Below are 22,674 nucleotides of genomic sequence, written 5' to 3'. Positions count from 1 at the left end.
TGAAAATTACTTGATTATTTTTCATTGATTAAATCAAAAGTATATTTAAAAACAAATAAAATTATAATTTATTTTATAATTATATATAAAATTAAAATTTTTTTGTAATGTGAATAACAATTAGAAACTCTGCAATAAGTAGTTTTTTTTTTATAAAACTAGATTGATAGAATATATAAAATCTTTTTATTCCATTTTAATAGCTACATTTTCTGATTGGACCAGTTGGAGTGCATGCTCAGCTAGCTGCAGACTTGACAGTGGACCTCCAATTAGCTCTCGAAGCAGAACATGTCTTCCTGGGCTTGGATCTTGTATTGGATCTTTATCAGAGACACAAGAATGCAACACAAATGTTCCTTGTCAAGGTAAAAAAAAAGTTTTTATATAATTGTACAACTAATGTCATAAATTTAAAAAGAACCTGAAAGAAAATTTACTATTAACTTTCTTTTTTAAAAAAAGTTAGTAAAATTAATTATTACTAACTAATTCTAATGTCTATTGTAGTGTAAGTTGTTAACTTATTAATTATAACTCACAAGTTGCTAATTGGTAATGGACTAAGTAATTTATGAGGTTTATCATAATATCAATGGTATTTTAAGTTTGAGTAACTATAAGTAACTTAGTGGTTTAGATTATAACTTTTTATAGTAGTTTAGGCAGGTGGGTCTTAGGTAGTTGTTTAGCATCTCTGTCCATTATCTTTGGATTGAGAATAGATTTCTTCAATTTTATAATGCAAAAAAATAATCATAATGTTCAGAAATATTATTTGATCAGTATTTTTATTAGCAAATAATATTTTTTTTTTTTTTTTTTTTTACCTTTTATTTTATTGAACTGTAAGGCCAAAGATATTTACAAACAAAGATATTTAAAATCATTATAACTAGGTGTATTTTAAAACCTTTTTTAAATTAATTTTCTTTTTTTCCAAAGCTGCTGCAATCACTCCACTATATAATGCATTTTAATAACTTTACTTTATATTTGTTTAGCCTGAATTTAATTTAAATTGATAGTGTATCATGTATTACTTACTTTTATTTGTTATTATTACTTTTACTTAATATTATTATTACTGTTTTAATTATTACTTTTAGGTATGAGTAAGCACAATTATTATTATTTTCAACAATATTTTATTTCCCTTTTTTTATTTATTTTTTCTTGTTTAATATTATCCTGGTACATATTTTCACATATTATTTTCAGCATAATAAATTTTTAATTTACAATTAATTGAACAATTAACAATTGCTCCATTTCATTTTTGTGTACTGGCACTCATGTTATTGCAATGTTACTTTCACAATGAAATACACTTTAAAAAGCTAATAGATGAGTTTGCAATTCTAAAAGCACTTATCATTAATAGTTCATGATTAAATAATAAATAATTAATGTGTTGGTTTCAAACTATGATAGGTATTAATTAAAAAATTATTATCTCTTTTTTTTTTTACATAATGTAGTTATATAGAAATTATTTTATGATATTTTTATAATAATATTATTTAACAATATTATTTTAACATTGTTATTTATAATAGTTTATTTTTGTAAAGACAGTTGTAAATTAAACTTAGTTGCAACTTAAATAAATTGTAATGAAAATGATTTACATAATGCAAGTAAAATAATGAAAAAAAAATTATCCTATGATTATATTAATTTTTATTCTATTCAAGGCATAATGTCATCATGGGAAGCATGGGGGCAATGTTCAGCTACCTGTCAATTAACATCTGTATTACCAACTCAACTAAGATCTCGAACTTGTGTGGGAGCAACACTTGGGGGAAATTGTGATGGGCAATCCACTGTAGATTCACAAACATGCATTGTTGGAATTAATTGTACAGGTATTTTTTTGAGAAATATTATTAAATGATGCAGAATATATATATATATATATATATATATATATATATATATATATATATATATATATATATATATATATATATATATATATATATATATATATATATATATATATTTATATATATATATTAAATATATATGTATATATATATATATATATATATATATATATATATATATATATATATATATATGTATGTATATATATTATTCATTCTGATATAAAAATATAAAAAGTATAATAATATAAAGTCTACTTTTTTTAAGCAATATTGGGAAAAGTACAATTAAAGTTCTTATTAAATTTAACTTTTTTTTAATTAAAAAAACTTTTATTTGTACTCTTGATTTTTTTGGTTAGTTTTATATATAATATATAAAACTAACCGAAAAAATCAAGAATATAAAAAAAAGTTTTAAATTGAAAAAAAGTTAAATTTAATAAGAACTTTAATTGTACTTTCCCCAATGTGTATATATATATATATATATATATATATATATATATATATATATATATATATATATATATATATATATATATATATATATATATATATATATATATATATATATACAAGTAGACTTTATATTAATATATTTTTTTAAGTGATTAAATGTTATTTACATGATGCTAACATGGAAAAAAATCATATTTAATGTGATAATTATAACATTAAATATAATTTATTTCTATAAAACAATATATTAAATTATAGGAACAATATAAAAAAGTTGTTTATATGAACCAATCTCAATCAACCAATCTACTTTTGAAAAAAAAATTGTAACTTGAAAGCATATTTAAAATCTTGTTATTTATTCTATTGAAAAAAATATTTATTTTGCATATGAATCTAATAAATAAAGAAATATTTATTTTGCATATGAATCTAATAAATAAAGAAATATTTATTTTGCATATGAATCTAATAAATAAAAAATTGTTTGTTTTGCATATGAATCTAATAAATAAAAAATTATTTATTTTGCATATGAATCTAATAAATAAAAAGATTTTAGAAGAAAATTTTAATGAAAAAAACAACCTTTTACTAACAAAATTTAGATTATAAAAAAAGCCTCAATGGAGTTTAATGTTATTTTTGTAATCAGTATCTTATATCTAATTAAAAAAACTCTGTTGTTTTTGTGGACAGATAAAACCATTAAAAAAGAAGCTTGAAAATTTAATTATTAATAATTATTTAAAGAATGAAAAAAAAATTTATTTAAAGTTTTTAATTTATATATTTAATCATAATATAATTAATAAAAGTTTCAGAATCTTAAAAATTTCATAAAATAAAAATCTTAAAATGAGGACTTTTAAAGTGATAATAAATGGTGATCGTAAAATAAGATAAAGTAAAGGAGTAATTCAGTAAATAGAAAAACTAGTCTCTTTTTTTTTAATCTTAAAAAAAGTCATTTTAGTACAAATTACAAACTTGTTTATGGTTTTAACAACTTTTTTTCTCTTTTTTTTTTTCATGTATTAAAGTAGCCAATAATTTCTTTTTTAATTTTCTATTGTAAACTTTTTTATTTTGTGAGATTCAATAATAAAAGTTCGAAATTAAAATCTTTTTACAAATAATGAAAAATGATGGGATCCAGCTTTTTAGGCCCTAAAGACGCATTTTTGTACAAAATGTTGTATTTCTGAAATATATCAAAATCTACTAATATCAATGTTTAATACATCATTTTTCCTTATTAGGGCTAAGGCAAGTATATGAATGTATATAGCAGAGTAGCCTATTCCCAAACTTTAACCTAGATCCCATTTTGCAAAACTAGGAAAAGGGAAGGGGGAGGTGTATAGAAAAAAAAGTGTAAAAAATAGCTATTCTAAAAAAAAAGACTCTTTTTTTACTAATTTCTTTTTAACTTAATTTCTGAACAATATTTTGCTTATAAAATATTTTTAAATAAAAGTTTGAAATAAATTATTGTAATATATATATATATATATATATATATATATATATATATATATATATATATATATATATATATATATATATATATATATATATATATATATATATCTATATATATATATATTTATATATATTATTATATATACATTATTATATATATATATATATTATTATATATACATTATTATATATATATATATATTATTATATATATATATATATATATATATATATATATATATTATATTATTATATATATATATATTATATTATTATATTAATAAGTCCGTCCATAAATAATATATATATATATATATATATATATATATATGTATAATAATATATATATATATATTATTATATATATATATTATTATATATATATAATGATATATATATATATATATATATATTATTATATATATATATATGTTATATTATTGTAAATATATATATATTATTATATATATATTATATTATTATATATATATTATATTATTGTATATATATTGTTATATATATATATATATATATATATATATATATATATATATATATATATATATATATATATATTATATTATATTTAATACATATATATTAAAGTTGTTAAAGAAAAGTTATTATTATTAAAATAAACTTTTAAAGTTTTTGCTGGCAATTTTTATCTGCCTTCACAGCAGGACCTTTTAAAGTAGCAGGACGGACTTATTAATTTTTTTCTTTATTAAGTTTCAGTACATAATTTATTTTCAGACCATCCGTAGCTTATTAGGACTAATTACCTTAGCACAATAATAACATAAATATCTCTATCATGACATATACCCGCATTAAGTTTCTTCCCGTGTTTTGATATTTTTAGATATTTTAAGATTTTTTGAAAATACTCTCCCTTTAATTTGTTATAGTGTATAATATATTTATATATGTTGCATATATAATATTTATAAAACTTCAAAAATGTTTTACTTTATATTTTAAAAAACTGAAAAAGATTTTAAAAAAGTGTGCAAGGATTTGAACCACAACATAATATAAAGTTTACAAAAGTTAAATATTTGCATACACTTTGGTTCACATTTTCTTATATGAAAAAGTGCTGACTCTTTCTCGTAATTAACTCTTGTAATGACTCATTACACCGGAGTCATTACTAATGACTGCCATGAGTTCTGTGTCAATCACGCAGGAATGATTAACGGCAGCAGCATTACATTCAATGTTAATATATTATAGATATGTATTTTATTAATATGTATATATATATATATATATATAAATATATATATATATATATATATATATATATATATATATATATATATATATATATATATATATATATATATATATATATATATATATATATGAAATATTTTATTTAACTATAATTTCAACAAAACATTAAAATAGGAACATTAAGTGGTTGGAGTGCATGGAGCTCATGTTCTGCTTCATGTAACACTCAAGTCAATGGACCATATCAATATAGAAGCCAAGTTTGTGTTGGAGCATCTACATGGAATCCAAATTATGTGGGCTGTAATGGTGCTAGTTTAAATGATCAACAACTTTGTAATCAAAATGTTCCATGTTCAGGTGGTTTTTTTTGTTATTATTACTTTTTTATTTTTTTTAAATATATACCAAATAGATTTTTTTTTTCTATAACAAAAATTTTTTTGAACAATAGGTAATTATGGCGTATGGGGTGCGTGGGGTGCTTGCTCAGAAACTTGTCAGTCTAATCCTGCATTAACTCCATATCAAACTCAAACTCGACAATGTTTTGGTGCTACATTAAATGGTAGTTGTCCTGGAGCAAATTATCAAACTCAACCCTGCAATAGTGCAGTATCTTGTCCAGGTAATTTTTTATATATATTATTTCATTTAACATTTTAAAAAAATGTTATACTTTCTTTGTTGATGTTTGGTCGTTTTTTCATCATTTTCTTACTGTTTTGAAAATAAGTTATGTACACAAGTATTTGTAATGGAAATAAATCATTTTACTTAAATGTTTTAGATAAAATTTATAAACTAAAATTTGTTACATATTAGTATTGGTATGTCCAAAAATAGTTAATTTTATAACATGTACTTGAAATAAAATTTCAAATTTATAGTGGCTTTTGTATCATATACTACATTCTGTGCTTGGTTAGTTTGGTGGATGATTTTTAGAGTAAATGTCAAAACATCAAGTTGTTATAAATATGATTTATAATGACTCTTTTTTTTGATAAAACACATTTTGTACTTATAATGCACAGCATTGTATTCCAAAATAATGTAATTAAATTTAATGCAGTATATCTTATAGATATGGCTGTTGGAAAGATATGGCTGTTATGTGTTTAATAAAATTATTTCTTTAAAGAAAACAACCAAGCAAATGTTCTATAAACTTCTTGCAATTAATTTACTCAAATGGCTAAAAAAAAATTTTGGGCTCGCAGGCCAAGGAAAAAGTAAAAAAAGTTTAAAAAAAAAAGGTTGAGCATTGATTGAAAAAAGTAAATATGAAAATGGACAAAAAAAATTTAAATAAATAAGAATTAAAAACTCATTCTTTTAGCAATAATTCACTAAAAAATTTAAAACACATAATTAGATATTAAAGCGACCTTATTTATCAAGGTTTGTGTTCCCGAGTTATAGAGTTAAGAGAGGATTGTAACCAAAACTAAAGTAGCCTCCTCGACTGTAGTGGCTGTACTGTACTGACTGTAGTGTATTTCCTATTTTTTTGGTCATCTTATTTTTAGATAACTAGAGTAAAATTTACTAAAAATCAAGAATTTTTGTTATTTTAAATGTGCAGAAGATTTATGTTTTATTTTATATATTGGTGTTTTAGGTACTTTAAGTGATTGGGGATCGTGGGAAGCATGCTCAGCTAGTTGTCAAATGAGTTTTATAGCACCAACTCAAACAAAACGTCGCGTCTGCTCAGGCAATACTTTTAATGGCAATTGTAATGGAGCTGTGTTATTTGAAACGCAAAACTGTAACGAACAAGTTGTTTGTCAAGGTTTGTCTAAAATTTTTTGTTTTATTCAAGAAATTGCAGACCATAAACTGTTAGTGTCGGGCATCAAATTGGCAAAAAATGGACATGAAGGGGTTCTATAAAGCATTAAAATGAGGTCGGTAATTTTTTGCTGACCTTAAACACTTTAAAGGCAGCAGTTAGGTTGGCATTATTACATTTTTTTTGGACTATCGTAAACCACTTTAGAGGAGTGTGGGCAAGAGCTAAAGCTCTCATTTACTGCTGAGGCATAAATACATACATACATACATACATACATACATACATACATACATACATACATACATACATACATACATACATACATACATACATACATACATACATACATACATACATACATACATACATACATACATACACACATACATACATACATATATATATATATATATATATATATATATATATATATATATATATATATATAGCACATTTAATGTAATTTTTTTCTATCATTATTAAGTTATTAGCCAACTTTTTTTAATTTGAGTTTTTTGTTTTTAAGCTCATGTTGTTAAAATTAGTTATATTGAATTAGGAACAATATCAGATTGGAGTTCATGGGGTACATGTTCTGCAAATTGTAATAATCTTGTTAGTTTACCATATCAGAATAGAACTCGATCGTGTTCTGGATATTCAACATGGAATCCTATATTTAAGGGTTGTTCTGGCATCACTACAAGTGAGCAACAGAGTTGTAATACAAATACTCCTTGTCAAGGTAAGTGTTAGTTTTGAAATAGTTTTTATATATTATGTTAATATTGTTGATGACTATAAAAAACATTTACATTTTTACCTAAAATAGGTACTTATGGTGTGTGGAGTGCTTGGGGTGGTTGTTCAGAAACCTGTCAGTCTAATCAAAATACACCTCCTTTCCAAACTCAAACTAGGCAATGTATAGGGGCTACTTTGGGAGGAGGTTGTGTTGGATCAAGTAATCAAACTCAATCTTGCAACATGCAAGTACCTTGTCCAGGTAATATATTTTTTTTTTAATAATTGATTTGTAGACTACTTAAATATTGATAACTTTTTTATTATATATGTTTTACATAATTCAATATTAAGACTTTTACCATATATATATTCTCTATTTCTGGCATAATCTTTCTGCACTTTGTTGTAAACAAAGTGAAAATCAAAAGTTGGAAGTGATCAGTAATGATCATACAACTGTCTCTAACAAGTACACTACATTCAAGCAGGACTTTGAAACATAGTACACCACCTGGGTTTCATATTTCATGCTAAAATAGTACTATTAGGTTAGATAGTAATTGATTGACAAAATATGTCATAAATGACAGTTGTGTTATGAAGAAGTTAATTTTTTTTCCTACCTAGTTTATTACATGTATATCTAAATATATACTATGAAATATTTAAAAGCTTATATAAATCCTTGAAATACATTTTATATGATATATATATGCTTGAGATGAGATGTAATTGAAATTGTATATTGGAAAAGTCTTACTACTAATACTGTTGCTAGGTCAATACAACTGTTGCTGCAATCCTGTTGCTAGGTCTACTGTGCTTGATTAAAAAAGCTGAAGCAAAAACTCTAATCAAGCAACATAAAGTTTGTTTTCTTCACAACAATGCTCAACCACAAGTTGCAATATTGCCTCATAATTGCGCATATTCACCATATTTACCAGTTTTCTGATCAACAATCTATAAGATAGAGCTTTTGAAAAAAGATTTGACTTGATACTTGACTTGATACTTGACTCTTTGACTTGGCTTGAACAACTTTTTAGCCTCCAATTCAGTAAAAGACATGTATAATTGGTAAACTCCTATTTATTTGTTTTTATTAATAAAAAAATTAATCAAAAGTGTCAAATCATTGTTGCTCACACTCATCAGTTTTTATGATTTTAAATTATAGTTCACCTAACTAGTTGAGTTAGGTTTAAGTTAAGTTTGAGTTAAGTTTAGTTTTTTATTCTTTTAGCTATTTCAATCTAATATTAGTTTTGAGATTTGAGATTTTGGTTATTAATATTTGGTATTGAGATTTGAGATTTTGGTTATTAATATTTGGTATTGAGATTTGAGATTTTGGTTATTAATATTTGGTATTGAGATTTGAGATTTTGGTTATTAATATTTGGTATTGAGATTTGAGATTTTGGTTATTAATATTTGGTATTGAGATTTGAGATTTTGGTTATTAATATTTGGTATTGAGATTTGAGATTTTATTTTGACAATGACATGATGTTTTATTTCTGTTGCATCTGACTTGCTATCATTTTTTTGGGATAAAAATAAAGTATTTTAAAAAATTTTATTTTCAATAAAAAAATGCTTTTCTCATTTCATTTATGCATAACAATGCATGCTTAATGTTTAACATTGATTAAAAAAATATTTTAGTGATATTTTATATCAAAAATACAGCAGTATAATAATGTGATATGCAAGTAGTAACTCATCTCAACATGCAAGTAGTACCTCAACTTTAGTATGCAAGTATTAACTCATCATCTACTTTTTTATTTACTTGGATTAAAAATAATCATGAACTGAGATTATATAATATGCATTTATATTTCAGGTGTTTTAAGTGATTGGACAGCATGGGGAGATTGTTCGGCTTCTTGTCAGTATGATTTAAATGTGCCACAACAAACTAGTAGTCGTATTTGTTCAGGCAGTTCTTTTGGTGGTAATTGCAATGGAGCTGTTTTAATTAAGTTTAAAAACTGTAAAGCAGAGGTGATTTGTCCAGGTATTTTTAAAAAAAACTTTATTTATTTCGTTATTTAAAGCACAATAGTAACCTTGTTTTGTTAATTGTTATAGTTAATAACAATATAATTATTATAACAATATAATTATTGTATAGATAAATAAACATTGAGAATTTTGTAAATTTAGGTAAATATATTTTTTAATTTAATCAAAACTTGAAAAGTTGTTTAAAAAATCAGTAATGGTATATGCAAACAAGTTTTGGTTACCATTTACATTTGCTTAACTTTTTTTTTTGTACAAAATACCAAATTAGGAACATTGAGTGGTTGGGGAGCTTGGAGTGAATGCTCGGCTACTTGTAACAGTCTGGTCAATGGACCATATCAGTATAGAAGCCAATCATGTAATGGAGTTTCTACATGGAAGCCAAATGTTGTAGGTTGTAATGGTGTTAGTTTAAATGATCAGCAACTTTGTAATCAACTTGTTCCATGTCCAGGTAATCTTCTACTGGGTATTAAGTTTGTCACAATAAGATAATATTCTGATTAATAATTTGTAACCAATAAAAACAGTCATTAATATTAAAAAGTAACAAAATGATATTACTCTGAGATGTTGTGTAAATGGGATTTGGGGGAAAGGGGTTGAAAATATAAATATTACTGTAAGCCACCTGCCACCAGTTTCCGATAATGATACCCTTGATTTAAATTTTGTCAATAAGACACTGGGTTGTGTTATAATTGAACTTATTTAGGACTATTATAATTTTAAATAATTATATATAGATGGCTATGAAAAAATGCATTTTTATTTACAATATGTATTTATGGTACATGTGGTGCTTTGGGTAGTTGTTCAGAAACCTATATCTGATTAACATTTTTTCATCAATAAAAATAATACATCAGTAATAGTTTACAATAAAATATATCTTTGGAATTTAAGTTTTATTTTGTTTGATTGCAATATCATCAATAAGATTCGATATTTTTACTCACTGGTTTTTTAATTTTTCCACCAATCACTTCTGTTGTTTATAACTGTTTTTAAGCAACATAGTTAAATTTTTCATAATATTTGTATTGGTTGTTATTTATTTAATTTTATTTATTGATTATTAGTTTTTGATTTAATATAGGTAAAAGTTGTCATCAAATTTTGAATATGTTCATTGATTGTAAATTTTTCTTTAAATCGTAAAATTATTCTTAATTTTGTAATATTATTGCTTTTTTTTATAGGTTTTTATACAGCTTGGTCAGAATGGAGTTCTTGTTCTGAATCGTGTCAATCTAATATTAACAATTCTCCTACACAGTTTCACACAAGAACTTGTCAAAATTTTACATTGAATGGGGGTTGTGTTGGTGTAAGTACTGAGACTCAAAGTTGCAATTTCCAAGTTTCTTGTCCAGGTATTTTTGATTGTTGTTTGCTTTTCTATAATATTACTTTATCATTTCTTTTGATAATAAAAGTTAATCCTTTCAAAATATTTCCAGGGGATCTCACGCAGTGGTCAGGATTTTCTGCATGCAGTCAGTCTTGTCAAACTGGTTCAGTAGCACCAACAATGAACAGAGTGCGAAGTTGTTTAAATCCTACATTTGGCGGTAATTGTCAAGGACAATCACTTACAGATGTTCAACCTTGTAATGCAGGAGTAGCATGCCCAGGTAGAATTTTATAAATATCTGCTTGAAAAACTTAAAAATAAAAATGACCTGCTAAAAGTAGGTTAATAAGAATTATGTTAATAAGTTATTAAAATAAATTTTTTTGATTTATTATTAATTTCATAAATTTTCCCAGGTCAATTGACTGATTGGACATCATGGAGTCAATGTCCAGCTACATGTCAACAAACAGTTGGTCAATATAATTTGCAATACAGATCAAGACAATGTGTCAATGCATCATTAAATGGAAATTGTGGTGGAGCTTTATTAAATGATCAAACTCCTTGTGTTAAAGATGTTGCGTGTCCTGGTAAATTTTATTAGTTAATGTATACTTTAACAAAAAAAAGGTTGTCAATAAAATAAATAAAATATAGTTTTATTATGCTTTAGAAATGCGATATGAAACTGTATTTTAGTATATACTTATGCATTTTTTACTTTAAACTAAATTTCTAATTTTATTTTTAACTTTTTTTATTAAAAAACAAAATTGAGTCTCTGCATGGCTGTAAAAACCACTAATTAAGTTGAAAGTTAGCGACCACTAATTAAGTTGGAAATAGTTAAGATAAGTGAAATAATTAAGAAAGAAAGAGGAAGACCGATAACGGATGACTTTCAAAACTTTACGAAAAATGTGAGAATTTTAAGGCACTGATATTCGAGGAGAAAAGTATATAAATAAAAGGTTTTGAACATGAAGAAACAGTTATAGTAAAAGGATGCAGCTTAGCTGAATGAAAAGTCACACTAGATTGAGTTTTAGTTGATGGAACAATTAGTTATGGCTTGCTTGAGCAGTGATTTGTATTATTTATAGAAAAAAGAAATTAAGAAAAATGTTCACACTTGGCATCTAGAGCAGGCCTAAAAACATTTAAAATGTGTTTTTGGACCCTGTTTTTTTTAATCTTAATTCACCTACCTAAGGCCAAGAATGCCACTACAGTTAATGAGGCTACTTTAATTGTGGTTACAACCCTCTCTCAACTTTATAATTCTGAAACATGAACCTTAACAAACAAGGTTGCTGCAGGAAGAAACAAGTTGAGCGTGGTACTACCAGAGACTTTGTGGGGATCAAACTCGGAAGCGAATGTTCTACCACTACCGCATAAAAAAGAGGTTTTTTTAGAAGAAACAGCTCATATATGACAATAGTATTCCATACAAGGAAAAAAAAAAGAATTTATAGAGGTGGAGAATGGAATCAGGAATAAGAAAATGATAAGCACAGTAAAGGGAGGCCACCTTGGCAGGTACTAACTTTGCAAAGGATTGTATATATGGTTTTTATGTGAAGCCAAAAGTGATTGAAAATCCAAGGCGACATAAAGTAGAGGATAGTAAGGGACCGGGATTGATATTTGACCGGGGCCGGGTTTGATAAAACATAGCTGGGGCCGGGGCCGGGTTTGTGACCGGGGCTCCATTACTATTGATATTCCTTATAAATATATTATCGTTATTTAAAATTCATGATATATTTTGTATAAAGGTATATATATCATCTCATCGTCATCATCATCACCATCATCATCATCATCTCTACATCATCCACTCTACATCATCATCATACTCATCCTCATCATCATCATCATCATCATCATCATCATCAAGCATACAGTTGATGATGATGATTAAGATAATTATGATGATGATGACAATGATCATCATCATCATCTTAATCATTGGAATCATTATCATCTTCTCTGATACACACTATAAATATAATTACTACTCTCATACTCTCTCTAAGATCATTGCTTCTTTTCCTATTTTTTAAAGTCACCATATATCCATCTGATCTACTTTGTTCTTTCTTATTTGTCATTGTAAATATTTATGAGTTATATTATATTTGTATATATTATTTTTGTGACTTTTTCTTATATTTTCTTAAACTTTCATAACAAATTTTAACTTGAACAAAACAAAAAAAACAGCAACAACAACAACAACAACAAAAACCCAGCCCTGGCTAGTAACCCCTGCAAATTGTGTTTATTTAGCCAGGACCAGGTTTGCAAAAACCTCTGTTTTTAGCCGGGGCCAGGGCCCCGGTCACTTACTAGTAGAGGTGTTGTTTTTTTTTGGGTCAAGACCGGAGTATATAGTTGTGTCATCAGCGAATAGATCATTATTACTCATTAAAACAACACAGGATCAAGGACAGAACCTTTTTGACCCAAAAACTTTTGACCCAAAAACTTTTGACCCAAAAAAAGTTGTAACAATTTTTTTTTTTAATCAGGGTTGTAGGTTTTTACATAGCTGCTGTCAAGGAGCACAAGTAAAAAATATGAAAAGTTTAGAAGGGCCAGAGGTCAATTTTTCGCAGAAAACAATGAAACAATTGTTGATGTATATACCATTCTATTAAATAAAGAAAGAGGGGTAGGCAATCTAACCAAAAAAAATGTAAAATAGCATTGTCTGAATGTCTTGAAATTTAACAACAGTGTGCGTTTTTTTTTTCTATGTGTTTTTTTACATATATTTTTACAATAACACGATATACTAGCTCATGCAATTTTTATGGAGTAAAAATCCAAAAATTGAATCATGATCTCATATAAAAAAGAAACATTTTATATGAATAGAAAAGCATAAGATTTTTAGTTTTATAAATTGCTAATAAGTTGGCATTGAGGTTGTTTAAATAAATGTTTGATTGACATTTATATATTTTTGGAGAATAGAAAACCAATACAGTAAGAACTTGCTTACCAGTCCTTTTGACTGTAAATCTTTTTTGAAATTTTTAAAATCATTTGAAGCAAGAAATAAAGCATAAAAGGATTGAAGGCGTATTTGGAGGGTAAGTTTTATTTTTTATCATAAAAATATGAAGTTTAATATTAGGTGTGTTATATGTTTCCTAGCTGTTTATCGTAATTTTTAAAAATTTTGATGACCATTTTAGAGTTTATTATAAACAAAATATATTTTATTAAAATTTCTAATTGAACTTAAATGTAAAATATGTAAAAAAAAAGCCTAAAGAAGTATTTTGAAATGAAAAAAAGAATCTCTTCATCTTTTTATGTCCTTTTTTTGTTTTCTGAAAAATTTTTATAATTTATAAAAAAGTTAAAAAAACTTAATTATAGATATGATTTTTTTTTTTTTTGACCCATTGAATGCATACAGATTAATTTTTTAAACTTTAATATAAAAATCATCTCTTAAAGGCATACTTAGCCAATGGAGTAGTTGGAGTTTATGCTCAGAGTCTTGTAGAAGCAACTTATTGATAGCCCCATCTCAAACTAGAACAAGAACATGCACAACAGCTACACTCGGTGCCAATTGTGATGGTGCACTACTTGTTGATTCCCTAAGTTGCAATGCTAATGTTGGATGTCCTGGTAATAAATGAAACCATTTAAACTAAAATAAAAAATATTGTTTTTCTCTTTTATTATATCATCCATATTTATCTGACCAGATCTTTTTTTTTAATAATATTATTTTACAAGGTGTTTGGACAAGTTGGGGACCATTTACTGATTGTTCTGCATCTTGCCAGTCTACTGGTAATATTGTTCCAACTCAATCGCGTCAAAGGTTCTGTGTTAACAACACTCTTGATGGAGCTTGTTTATCTGATAATAATGGTGGTAAAACCCAAACCGTTCAATGTAATGTTGGAGTTATTTGTTCAGGTACTGAAGTTTATTTTATAAATTTGTATAATTGTAGAGTTTATGAAATATGTTTTTGAATTATAAATTTCACTCTTACTTAAGTAATTATTCTTGTTTTAATTTTTCTAATGCCTTCATTACTCTTCATGATTCAGTAAAAGGAACTTGGGGTGCTTGGGGTGATTGGTCTACATGCAGTGCAAGTTGTGATGCTGGTATTATTCAAAGATCACGAGCATGCTCAGCTCCTTACCCAATAGGGGCTGGCGATGATTGTATTGGCAACACTACGCAAACTCTTCCTTGTAAACTGTTTGATTGTCCAAGTAAAAATTTACTATTCTTTTACACTTCTTTAAGTTGCAATAAAAAAAAATTTTGTAAATTATTATAATTTAAAAAAATATTGTTTAATCTTTTCTCTTAATTTGAGTTACTTTGATTTTTTTTTAAAGAATCATGTGCAATTGCAAAACGCTGCAACTGTTCTCAAGTTAAACAATGGTCTTCTGTTCCTATGTTTGACGAATTTCAATCAAGAGGTTTAACTCTTAGAGCAATAGAAACTGTGCTTGGATATTTAAGTTCATATGGAGATGATACTGTTGATAAAGCATGTCAAGGTATTTTTTGTGTTTTTTGAAGATTAACCCTTTTTAGTGTTTAAAATGTTTTAGTTATTGAATATTGACAATTCATTATTGATTGTAGCTTGCAACACCATGATGTTAACCACATTGAGATCGAATGTTGTTGATCAGTTAAGTCAAGCTAAGGCTGCAAGAGCAAAACTTGAATTAGTAAGTCTTTTTTTTTGTATTAAAGAACATAATTATTTTGTCATTTTAAAACAATGTTTTTTATGTTTTGTTTATATATATATACACTGTAACAAATGTCACGCCAAATTGTCTAATAAAACTCGCATGTCATGAAGCCCGATTTTTCACCCGACATAAAGAATTAAAGTTGTCACGCAACAGATATTACCTTTGGCGTGACATTTATAATTATAGTTGTCACGCGACTATTTAAAATTAAGTATGGCATGACATTTAACTTTTTATTTGTTGCGGGACATCTAAAACACTATCGTGCCGCATGTCAAAAGCCTGATTTTTCATCCCACATTTAGATAAATTAAATATTGCGTGACTTGCAACATGATAGTGATTTAGATGTTCTGTGACAAATAAAAAATTTACAAGTCACGCCATACTTAAACATAATTAATAAGAAGACCTAATAAACAATAAAATTATATTTTATTTGTTTTAAGAAAAGTCATCAAATATATTTGACAAATAAATTTGCTTTTATAAAAGCAAATAAATTTTTCATGGTTCAGAAGTCAATATAAAATGTCAATATTCCACGGCAACACTTTTCACAAGATGTTACATTTTTTTAGTCAAAGCTTATTCGTGCAATCAAATGGTAGTTGCAAGACATAACGCTGCAGTAGCCCTAAAACTCCTCCAAACAACCTTGGGTAGGATAGGTCCATTATAAAATAATATGTCAGAAGTTGAAGGACGTGTAGTGCATCATTATGACGTTGTCTGATTACAATAATATTTCCTTTGTCGATAAGTCTTATCTTTTCGCTTAAGATGAGTTGAGGCACAGGAGAAAAAATAATATTTTCAGCCTAAATATATTGTAAAAAAAAAAATCATTTTCTCAATCTTTTTATCTATCTTAATTATTATTTAAAAAAAATTATAATTAATAAAATAAATTAAACAACTTTTTGTTAAACTTACACCAGGAATAACAACTGGGAACAACACCCCTCTTCTGGTAGTGTTGTGAAATTTAAGCAGGGCAGATGCAACTTACACGTCACTTACAATAACATTCGAAACATGTTTTACAACATAACCGTGAAAAATAAAATGTAAAACTAAAAATATATCTTATAGCACATGAATGTGACATGTATAAAGAATTTTACTTCAAGATTTTTTAAATCTAGGTCTACATCTTGATCTAGATGTTGGATTTAAATTTACCATATTTAGGATAATGACAGTAACTTATGTTCTGCTTCACTAAACATTTTAAGGAATTTATAGTGAGCCATTGGTTTTGTTAATCTATTTTTGTGTGAAACATTTTAAATTAAAACATTAAATAATAATTCAAACTGCACTCTCTTCTCCAAAAGTACAGTTTGGATACGACTGTATCAAAAGGACAGTAACTTGGTGATAAAACTCCTTTCTAATGGAAGGGGTTTTCTCACGGAGACATGCTTGGAAATGATGTGCCAATTCACTACCAATATCTTTTAAGGTATGCTTGCGGCAAAGGCACCAAACCATTTAAATATTGGTGCAATCCATCAAAAAAATAGGTAACTAATTTTTCCAAAAAAAAAAAAATAATAATAATAATAATATATATATATATATATATATATATATATATATATATATATATATATATATATATATATATATATATATATGTATATATATATATATATGTATATTATATACTACTGATTTAGATAAAACTTTAGCAAGCATATAAATAAAAAGATTGACTGGGCTACAGCTTATTTTTTTATAAAATAATACTTAATATACAAAATATATTCTCATGTAAAATGCCTTTTAAAAGTGAAATTACAGAGAAAAATGACTTTGAAAGTTCCACATACTTTAAAACTTTCACATAGTTATTAAGTTATTGTTATACTTTTTATCGTTTTAAAAAGTATAAAGAAATAAAGATTAAACTGATAAAATCGATAAAATTAACTTTCAATCTATCTTTCTTAAAACACATTTATCTCCTCATATAGAAATGTTGACTCTGTACGTTTTCCTATCTTGTGCCTCAAATAATTATTTGTATATGAAAAAATTATTGTAACGAAGAAAGTAGGAGACAATGTTTTGATCTAGGCACAACTAATATGGTGCCATCTAAAGTAAATTTTGTCCATGGCCACAGAATTTGGAGAGTTTCTAAAGTAATTGAATGGAACATATTACTACTTCTAACATGTAAAGCAAGCTTATGAGGTATATAGCTCTCAATTTTCATGATACATACTTTTTTACCATAAGGTTGAAGATCTTATACAGTTGATAAGAATCATTAACTGTTGAAATAATATCGCCAACTTGGTAGACAAGTGATCCAATCACAATTCTTTTTTTAAATTGATGTGTCTTTGCCGTAAAAGGATAAGTCATAAGTTGGCCATTATCATCAAGAATTGGTCATGCAGAATTGACTTTTTAAAGGACCAAACTGATGCATTTGTCCAACAAAATGCAGTAAAAAGTGATGCTTTAGTATCAGGTTATTTGGCCTCAACAAAACAAAAGATTTGTTCTGTCTTTCAATAAGAGATTGTAAAACCAAAAAGTTCTATATGTAGTTATTGGTGACAATGTAAGAATTTCCAAATGATCAAGAAAGTAATGTAATGAAGATCATTGCAATCACTGTATTGTCCAATAAATAGTGGAATAATGCAAGCAAGAATCAAAATTTGAGCAGATGTTTGTGACCCTGAAATATCAAATGTATTTGGGAAAATATTAGACTAGTCTCTGGCTTCAGAGTATGAATAAGGAAACTGAACAATAAAACTATTGAGAGCAGCTAGTGAGTAAATGTGTTTTTCAGCAATATGTAATCGCAGAAGAAGGAGCACTAGTCCTTCCAACAAAATATGCATGGGATCATGTGGTTTTCAATAATATCAAAAGTGGATTTATACCATAAAACCTTGACCAATAAAGTTTTGCTTTTTTACTTATCACACTTTTGAGATTTATACCATAAAACCTTGACCAATAAAGTTTTGCTTTTTTACTTGTCACACTTTTGAGATCTATAATATGTTGATGGTGGTTTGCATGAGTATGTGAACGACACATGTCTTCTCTATAAATTATTGACATTTCTTTATTTGTGGTGAGACAAGAACAACAACATCTAAATAGATTTGGTGCAAAGCTAGTTTTAAATCCACAAATGTGATTTGAACCTAATGTATTTCCTAAACACATAACAAATTTAAAAAATGGTTTTACACAACCAATCGTTGAATTAAAAGTAACACCATTATTCAAGAGATTACAGGAAGTAATAAAATCTTCTAAGTACTGAAAATAAGCCCCTTTTTTATTAAATTTAAATAATTTTACAGGCACAACAGCGAGTGGAAAAACTAATGTTAATGTTGAGCGCATATAGGATGGCAACGAATGAAATTGAACATAGAAAATAGTCAGCTTATGAAGTTTTCTGTGTTTACCAATAGGGTTAGCTAGTTCCAGATCATCACAATATAAACTAAGAAAAATTTTAAATGGCTTGTGGGTGGAGAAATCTGTTCGATAATTTGTTTCAGCATCTTTCCTACATAAAAGCTGTACAAACTTATCAATCTGCAACAAGAAATTAATTATGTCAAATAGTGAAAAATAGTAACCTTTTCCACCAGCAAACACAACTTCAGTTATTTTTAAAATGTCAAACAAACTAATTAACAATTTTTCTCTTCCACTCTGGCAAAATACTTGTCAAAAGTATGAAAATGTTCTTCTTTTGTAAACTTCCGAATATCAAGTAACATATTTGCTGAAATACTAAATATTGTATTGACAGTTGTTGAAGGCACTCTCAACTGACCGCATAGTTTAATTGCTAATGTTGTTTGCTATTTTTATTTTTGGAAAAGGTAAAACTGTTTTTTAATTTTTTTTTGCAAATGTGCCTTGATACTCCTCTTGATGATTTAAATGAGACATTATAAATTTTACAAACAATTTTACATATCGAACTTATACCTAAATGTCTGTCCATTATTTACAGACATAAATCCACAGCAACACACCTTAATTCCAATCTCTAAAGAAAGTGGAGACTGAACAGTAGCTTGGACATTAATACTTTGTTGCTGCAAAATAAATGATGATTGTGGTGGGTTTTTACTTGTACCAGGAGAATCCCCTGAACTTTCTCACCTATGAATTGGAACAGAATTCAACATTTGTAGAAATGGCGGTTCGTATATTATTCTTTGGAATGATAGGTCTGATTCTGAAAAATGTGAAATAGAATTATCATATATTAAACATAAGATAAGGAAAAATATAATTAGTTTAGAACAAACTTTCAAAATAATAAAAAAAACCTGACATCATGAGTTTAGACTAATTTATTGTAAATTTTTACCAATAACCTTGACAACAATTTCACATGGATTAGGAAGAGCAACTATCATCTCATCTTCTAAGACCATGTCAGAAAACATGGTCTTAGAAGATGAGATGGCGATAGATTGATTTTTGAGGACATTACAATTAAATATTATTTTTTTATATTTTATGCATGGGTAAAACTATGACAATTCTATTACAAACTAAGTTTAACTTCACAACATTAGATAGTAATATTGTTACGCATAGAATACAATATTAGCATAAAAATAGTAATTAGATTATCTAATAAAATATTATTTAAAAAATGTACTTTAAGCTTATTTTATAATTTTACTTTGATAATACTATTGTCACAAGTTTTGAAAATATATACTGAAAGTGAAATTATCATTTTAAAATAAAAAAATATGTTCATAACTGTAAAATGAATACCTAAAGGTATTAGCATACGTATGTATTGTAATTATTATTATTGTGTGTTAACTTGATTAGTTTATACAATTTGTAAATAACCTTGTCTGTAAAAACATTTAACAAAAAAAAATTGATTTAATGATTGGTTTAAAAAGCTGTGTTTTCAATTAATTCATTTGTGTCAACTATGAGTTTGTGATGTAAACTGTAGAGTTTACTTATTAGTTTTAAATAATCCAAAATAAAAATTAAAAACTAAACCTGTAATAAAATTATAAGAACAAATTCTAGAATTATTTAAATTGAAATTCAACTTTTTAGGTTTTATTGCAATAAACCACCAACTTTTAGTGCAATAAAAGTAAATATTTTAGTGCAACAAAAAAGTTTTTTCTTTTGAATATTTCTAATCCTCGTCGTGATTAGAAATTTTGATTGGAATACGAAAAAATTATTTAAACAACTGTCAAAACAATTTGAGTAGCCAAAAACACAACAAAAAAGCAGGACTTAGATGATATCAAAATTATACCAACAGATATATTGATATGACATTACAATCAATGTGTATTAATTCGGTATTTGTTTGTTTTTTGAACTTATTAAAAAGTTTTAAATTTTATTAGAACTTAAGATTATTAAATTAAGAATTTATTAAAATTGAACTTATTAAAAGTTTTATTTTTTTTAAATAAGCTAGTGAGGCTAGGTCGGAACATAAAAACTGTTGGAGAAAGTCCTACCCGAACACAGAAACTGTCAACAGAAAAGCCTAATAAAGTTTTTTTTAACAATAGCTGTAAATAATCGATTAGCAGTCCAATTGCGAATGATAGCAATGTACACGATGACATTGTGTAAAGATAATCATTATCATAGTGTATAACAAAATGGCGCGAAGTTTATTAGTATGGCGTGACATTTAAACAATTATACTCTCCGTGGCATTTATAATTGCTTGTAAACTGTAATAAGTCGCGCGACTTTTAAAGAGCATTTCTTTGTAAAGTTTCAAAAGCGGCGTGAAGTTTTAACATTTTGATGGGACATTTTTTACAATGTATATATATATATATATATATATATATATATATATATATATATATATATATATATATATATATATATATATATATATATATATATATATATATATATATATATATATATATATATATATATATACATATATATGTATACATGCATGTGTTATAAAAATATCTTTTTTCTTTTTAATTTAGATTAAAATAGATTTACGTGACGTCATCTACTGTAACGGGGTAATTTTAAACAACGCAGGTTTGTGGAACCTCTACGATTCATTGTATGAGCGAGCAACCATGTTAGACGGGGTTATTATAGAGTTAAACGCTATTTATTTACGTTTTGATGCTGCGTTGACTTCTTGTCAATCGTATGGTAAGTTTATTTTTTTATAAGCCAAAATAATGATATAGCTAAGTGTACATTTTACACTCATCAAATTATCGAATAAAGTTAAAATTTATAAATAAATATAAAATTTATTTTCAATATTGAGTTGTTATATAAAAAAAAATTTTATACTTAGGTTGGATACATCAAACCTTCAAAACAATTTTGCGCAAATGCACCTTTTAAAATAATTTTTTAAGATACATTAACAAACGTTTTTTTTATTTTCTTACGGAATGCATTATCAAATATTGTAAACTAAACGCATTTATTTTACCTTGTATTTTTATGTATGCACTTATTTAATCATTAATTTTTTTAAAAGTTACAATATAGGAAAAATGCTTTTTTTAAATTTTTTTTTATTTTGCCCTTTTCGCCATGTAAGTTTAATATTTACAAAAAAATTATTAGAGTACAGTTCATCTGTGTATAGAGTATTATGTTATCAAAAAGTAATTAAGCCACAATACATTAAGTTACCTATAAAAAGTAAAAAATGCAAAATAAGTTAGATACTGATGTTATATTATCTAATGCTACATATATATATATATATATATATATATATATATATATATATATATATATATATATATATATATATATATATATATATATATATATATATATATATATATATGGTTTATAATGATGATTACGCTATTTTTGTTA

At 25.8% G+C, this 22,674-nt stretch overlaps 1 protein-coding gene across 3 annotated transcripts in view; it reads left to right on the top strand.

Annotated features, from left to right (window-relative positions):
- LOC124816252 (A disintegrin and metalloproteinase with thrombospondin motifs adt-1-like) overlaps window positions 1–22,354 on the top strand; it is a 36,910-nt gene extending 14,556 nt beyond the window's left edge. For all 3 annotated transcript variants that reach the window (XM_065807367.1, XM_065807366.1, XM_065807365.1), the window contains 19 exons: window positions 204–368; window positions 1,698–1,871; window positions 5,256–5,441; window positions 5,536–5,709; window positions 6,706–6,879; window positions 7,442–7,627; window positions 7,715–7,888; window positions 9,482–9,655; window positions 9,935–10,120; window positions 10,869–11,042; window positions 11,130–11,303; window positions 11,440–11,616; window positions 14,504–14,680; window positions 14,792–14,977; window positions 15,115–15,285; window positions 15,415–15,582; window positions 15,671–15,759; window positions 21,807–21,984; window positions 22,136–22,354. In XM_065807367.1, coding sequence (XP_065663439.1) covers window positions 204–368; window positions 1,698–1,871; window positions 5,256–5,441; window positions 5,536–5,709; window positions 6,706–6,879; window positions 7,442–7,627; window positions 7,715–7,888; window positions 9,482–9,655; window positions 9,935–10,120; window positions 10,869–11,042; window positions 11,130–11,303; window positions 11,440–11,616; window positions 14,504–14,680; window positions 14,792–14,977; window positions 15,115–15,285; window positions 15,415–15,582; window positions 15,671–15,759; window positions 21,807–21,984; window positions 22,136–22,185 — 3,137 coding nt within the window. In that variant the 3' untranslated portion in view covers window positions 22,186–22,354. The remainder of the gene's footprint in view (window positions 1–203; window positions 369–1,697; window positions 1,872–5,255; window positions 5,442–5,535; window positions 5,710–6,705; window positions 6,880–7,441; window positions 7,628–7,714; window positions 7,889–9,481; window positions 9,656–9,934; window positions 10,121–10,868; window positions 11,043–11,129; window positions 11,304–11,439; window positions 11,617–14,503; window positions 14,681–14,791; window positions 14,978–15,114; window positions 15,286–15,414; window positions 15,583–15,670; window positions 15,760–21,806; window positions 21,985–22,135) is intronic.
- The last annotated feature ends 320 nt before the right edge of the window (window positions 22,355–22,674 follow it).

Source organism: Hydra vulgaris, chromosome 10 (assembly GCF_038396675.1).
Source record: "Hydra vulgaris chromosome 10, alternate assembly HydraT2T_AEP".
Lineage (NCBI taxonomy): Eukaryota > Metazoa > Cnidaria > Hydrozoa > Anthoathecata > Hydridae > Hydra > Hydra vulgaris.
This window is presented reverse-complemented; position numbering and strand designations above follow the sequence as displayed.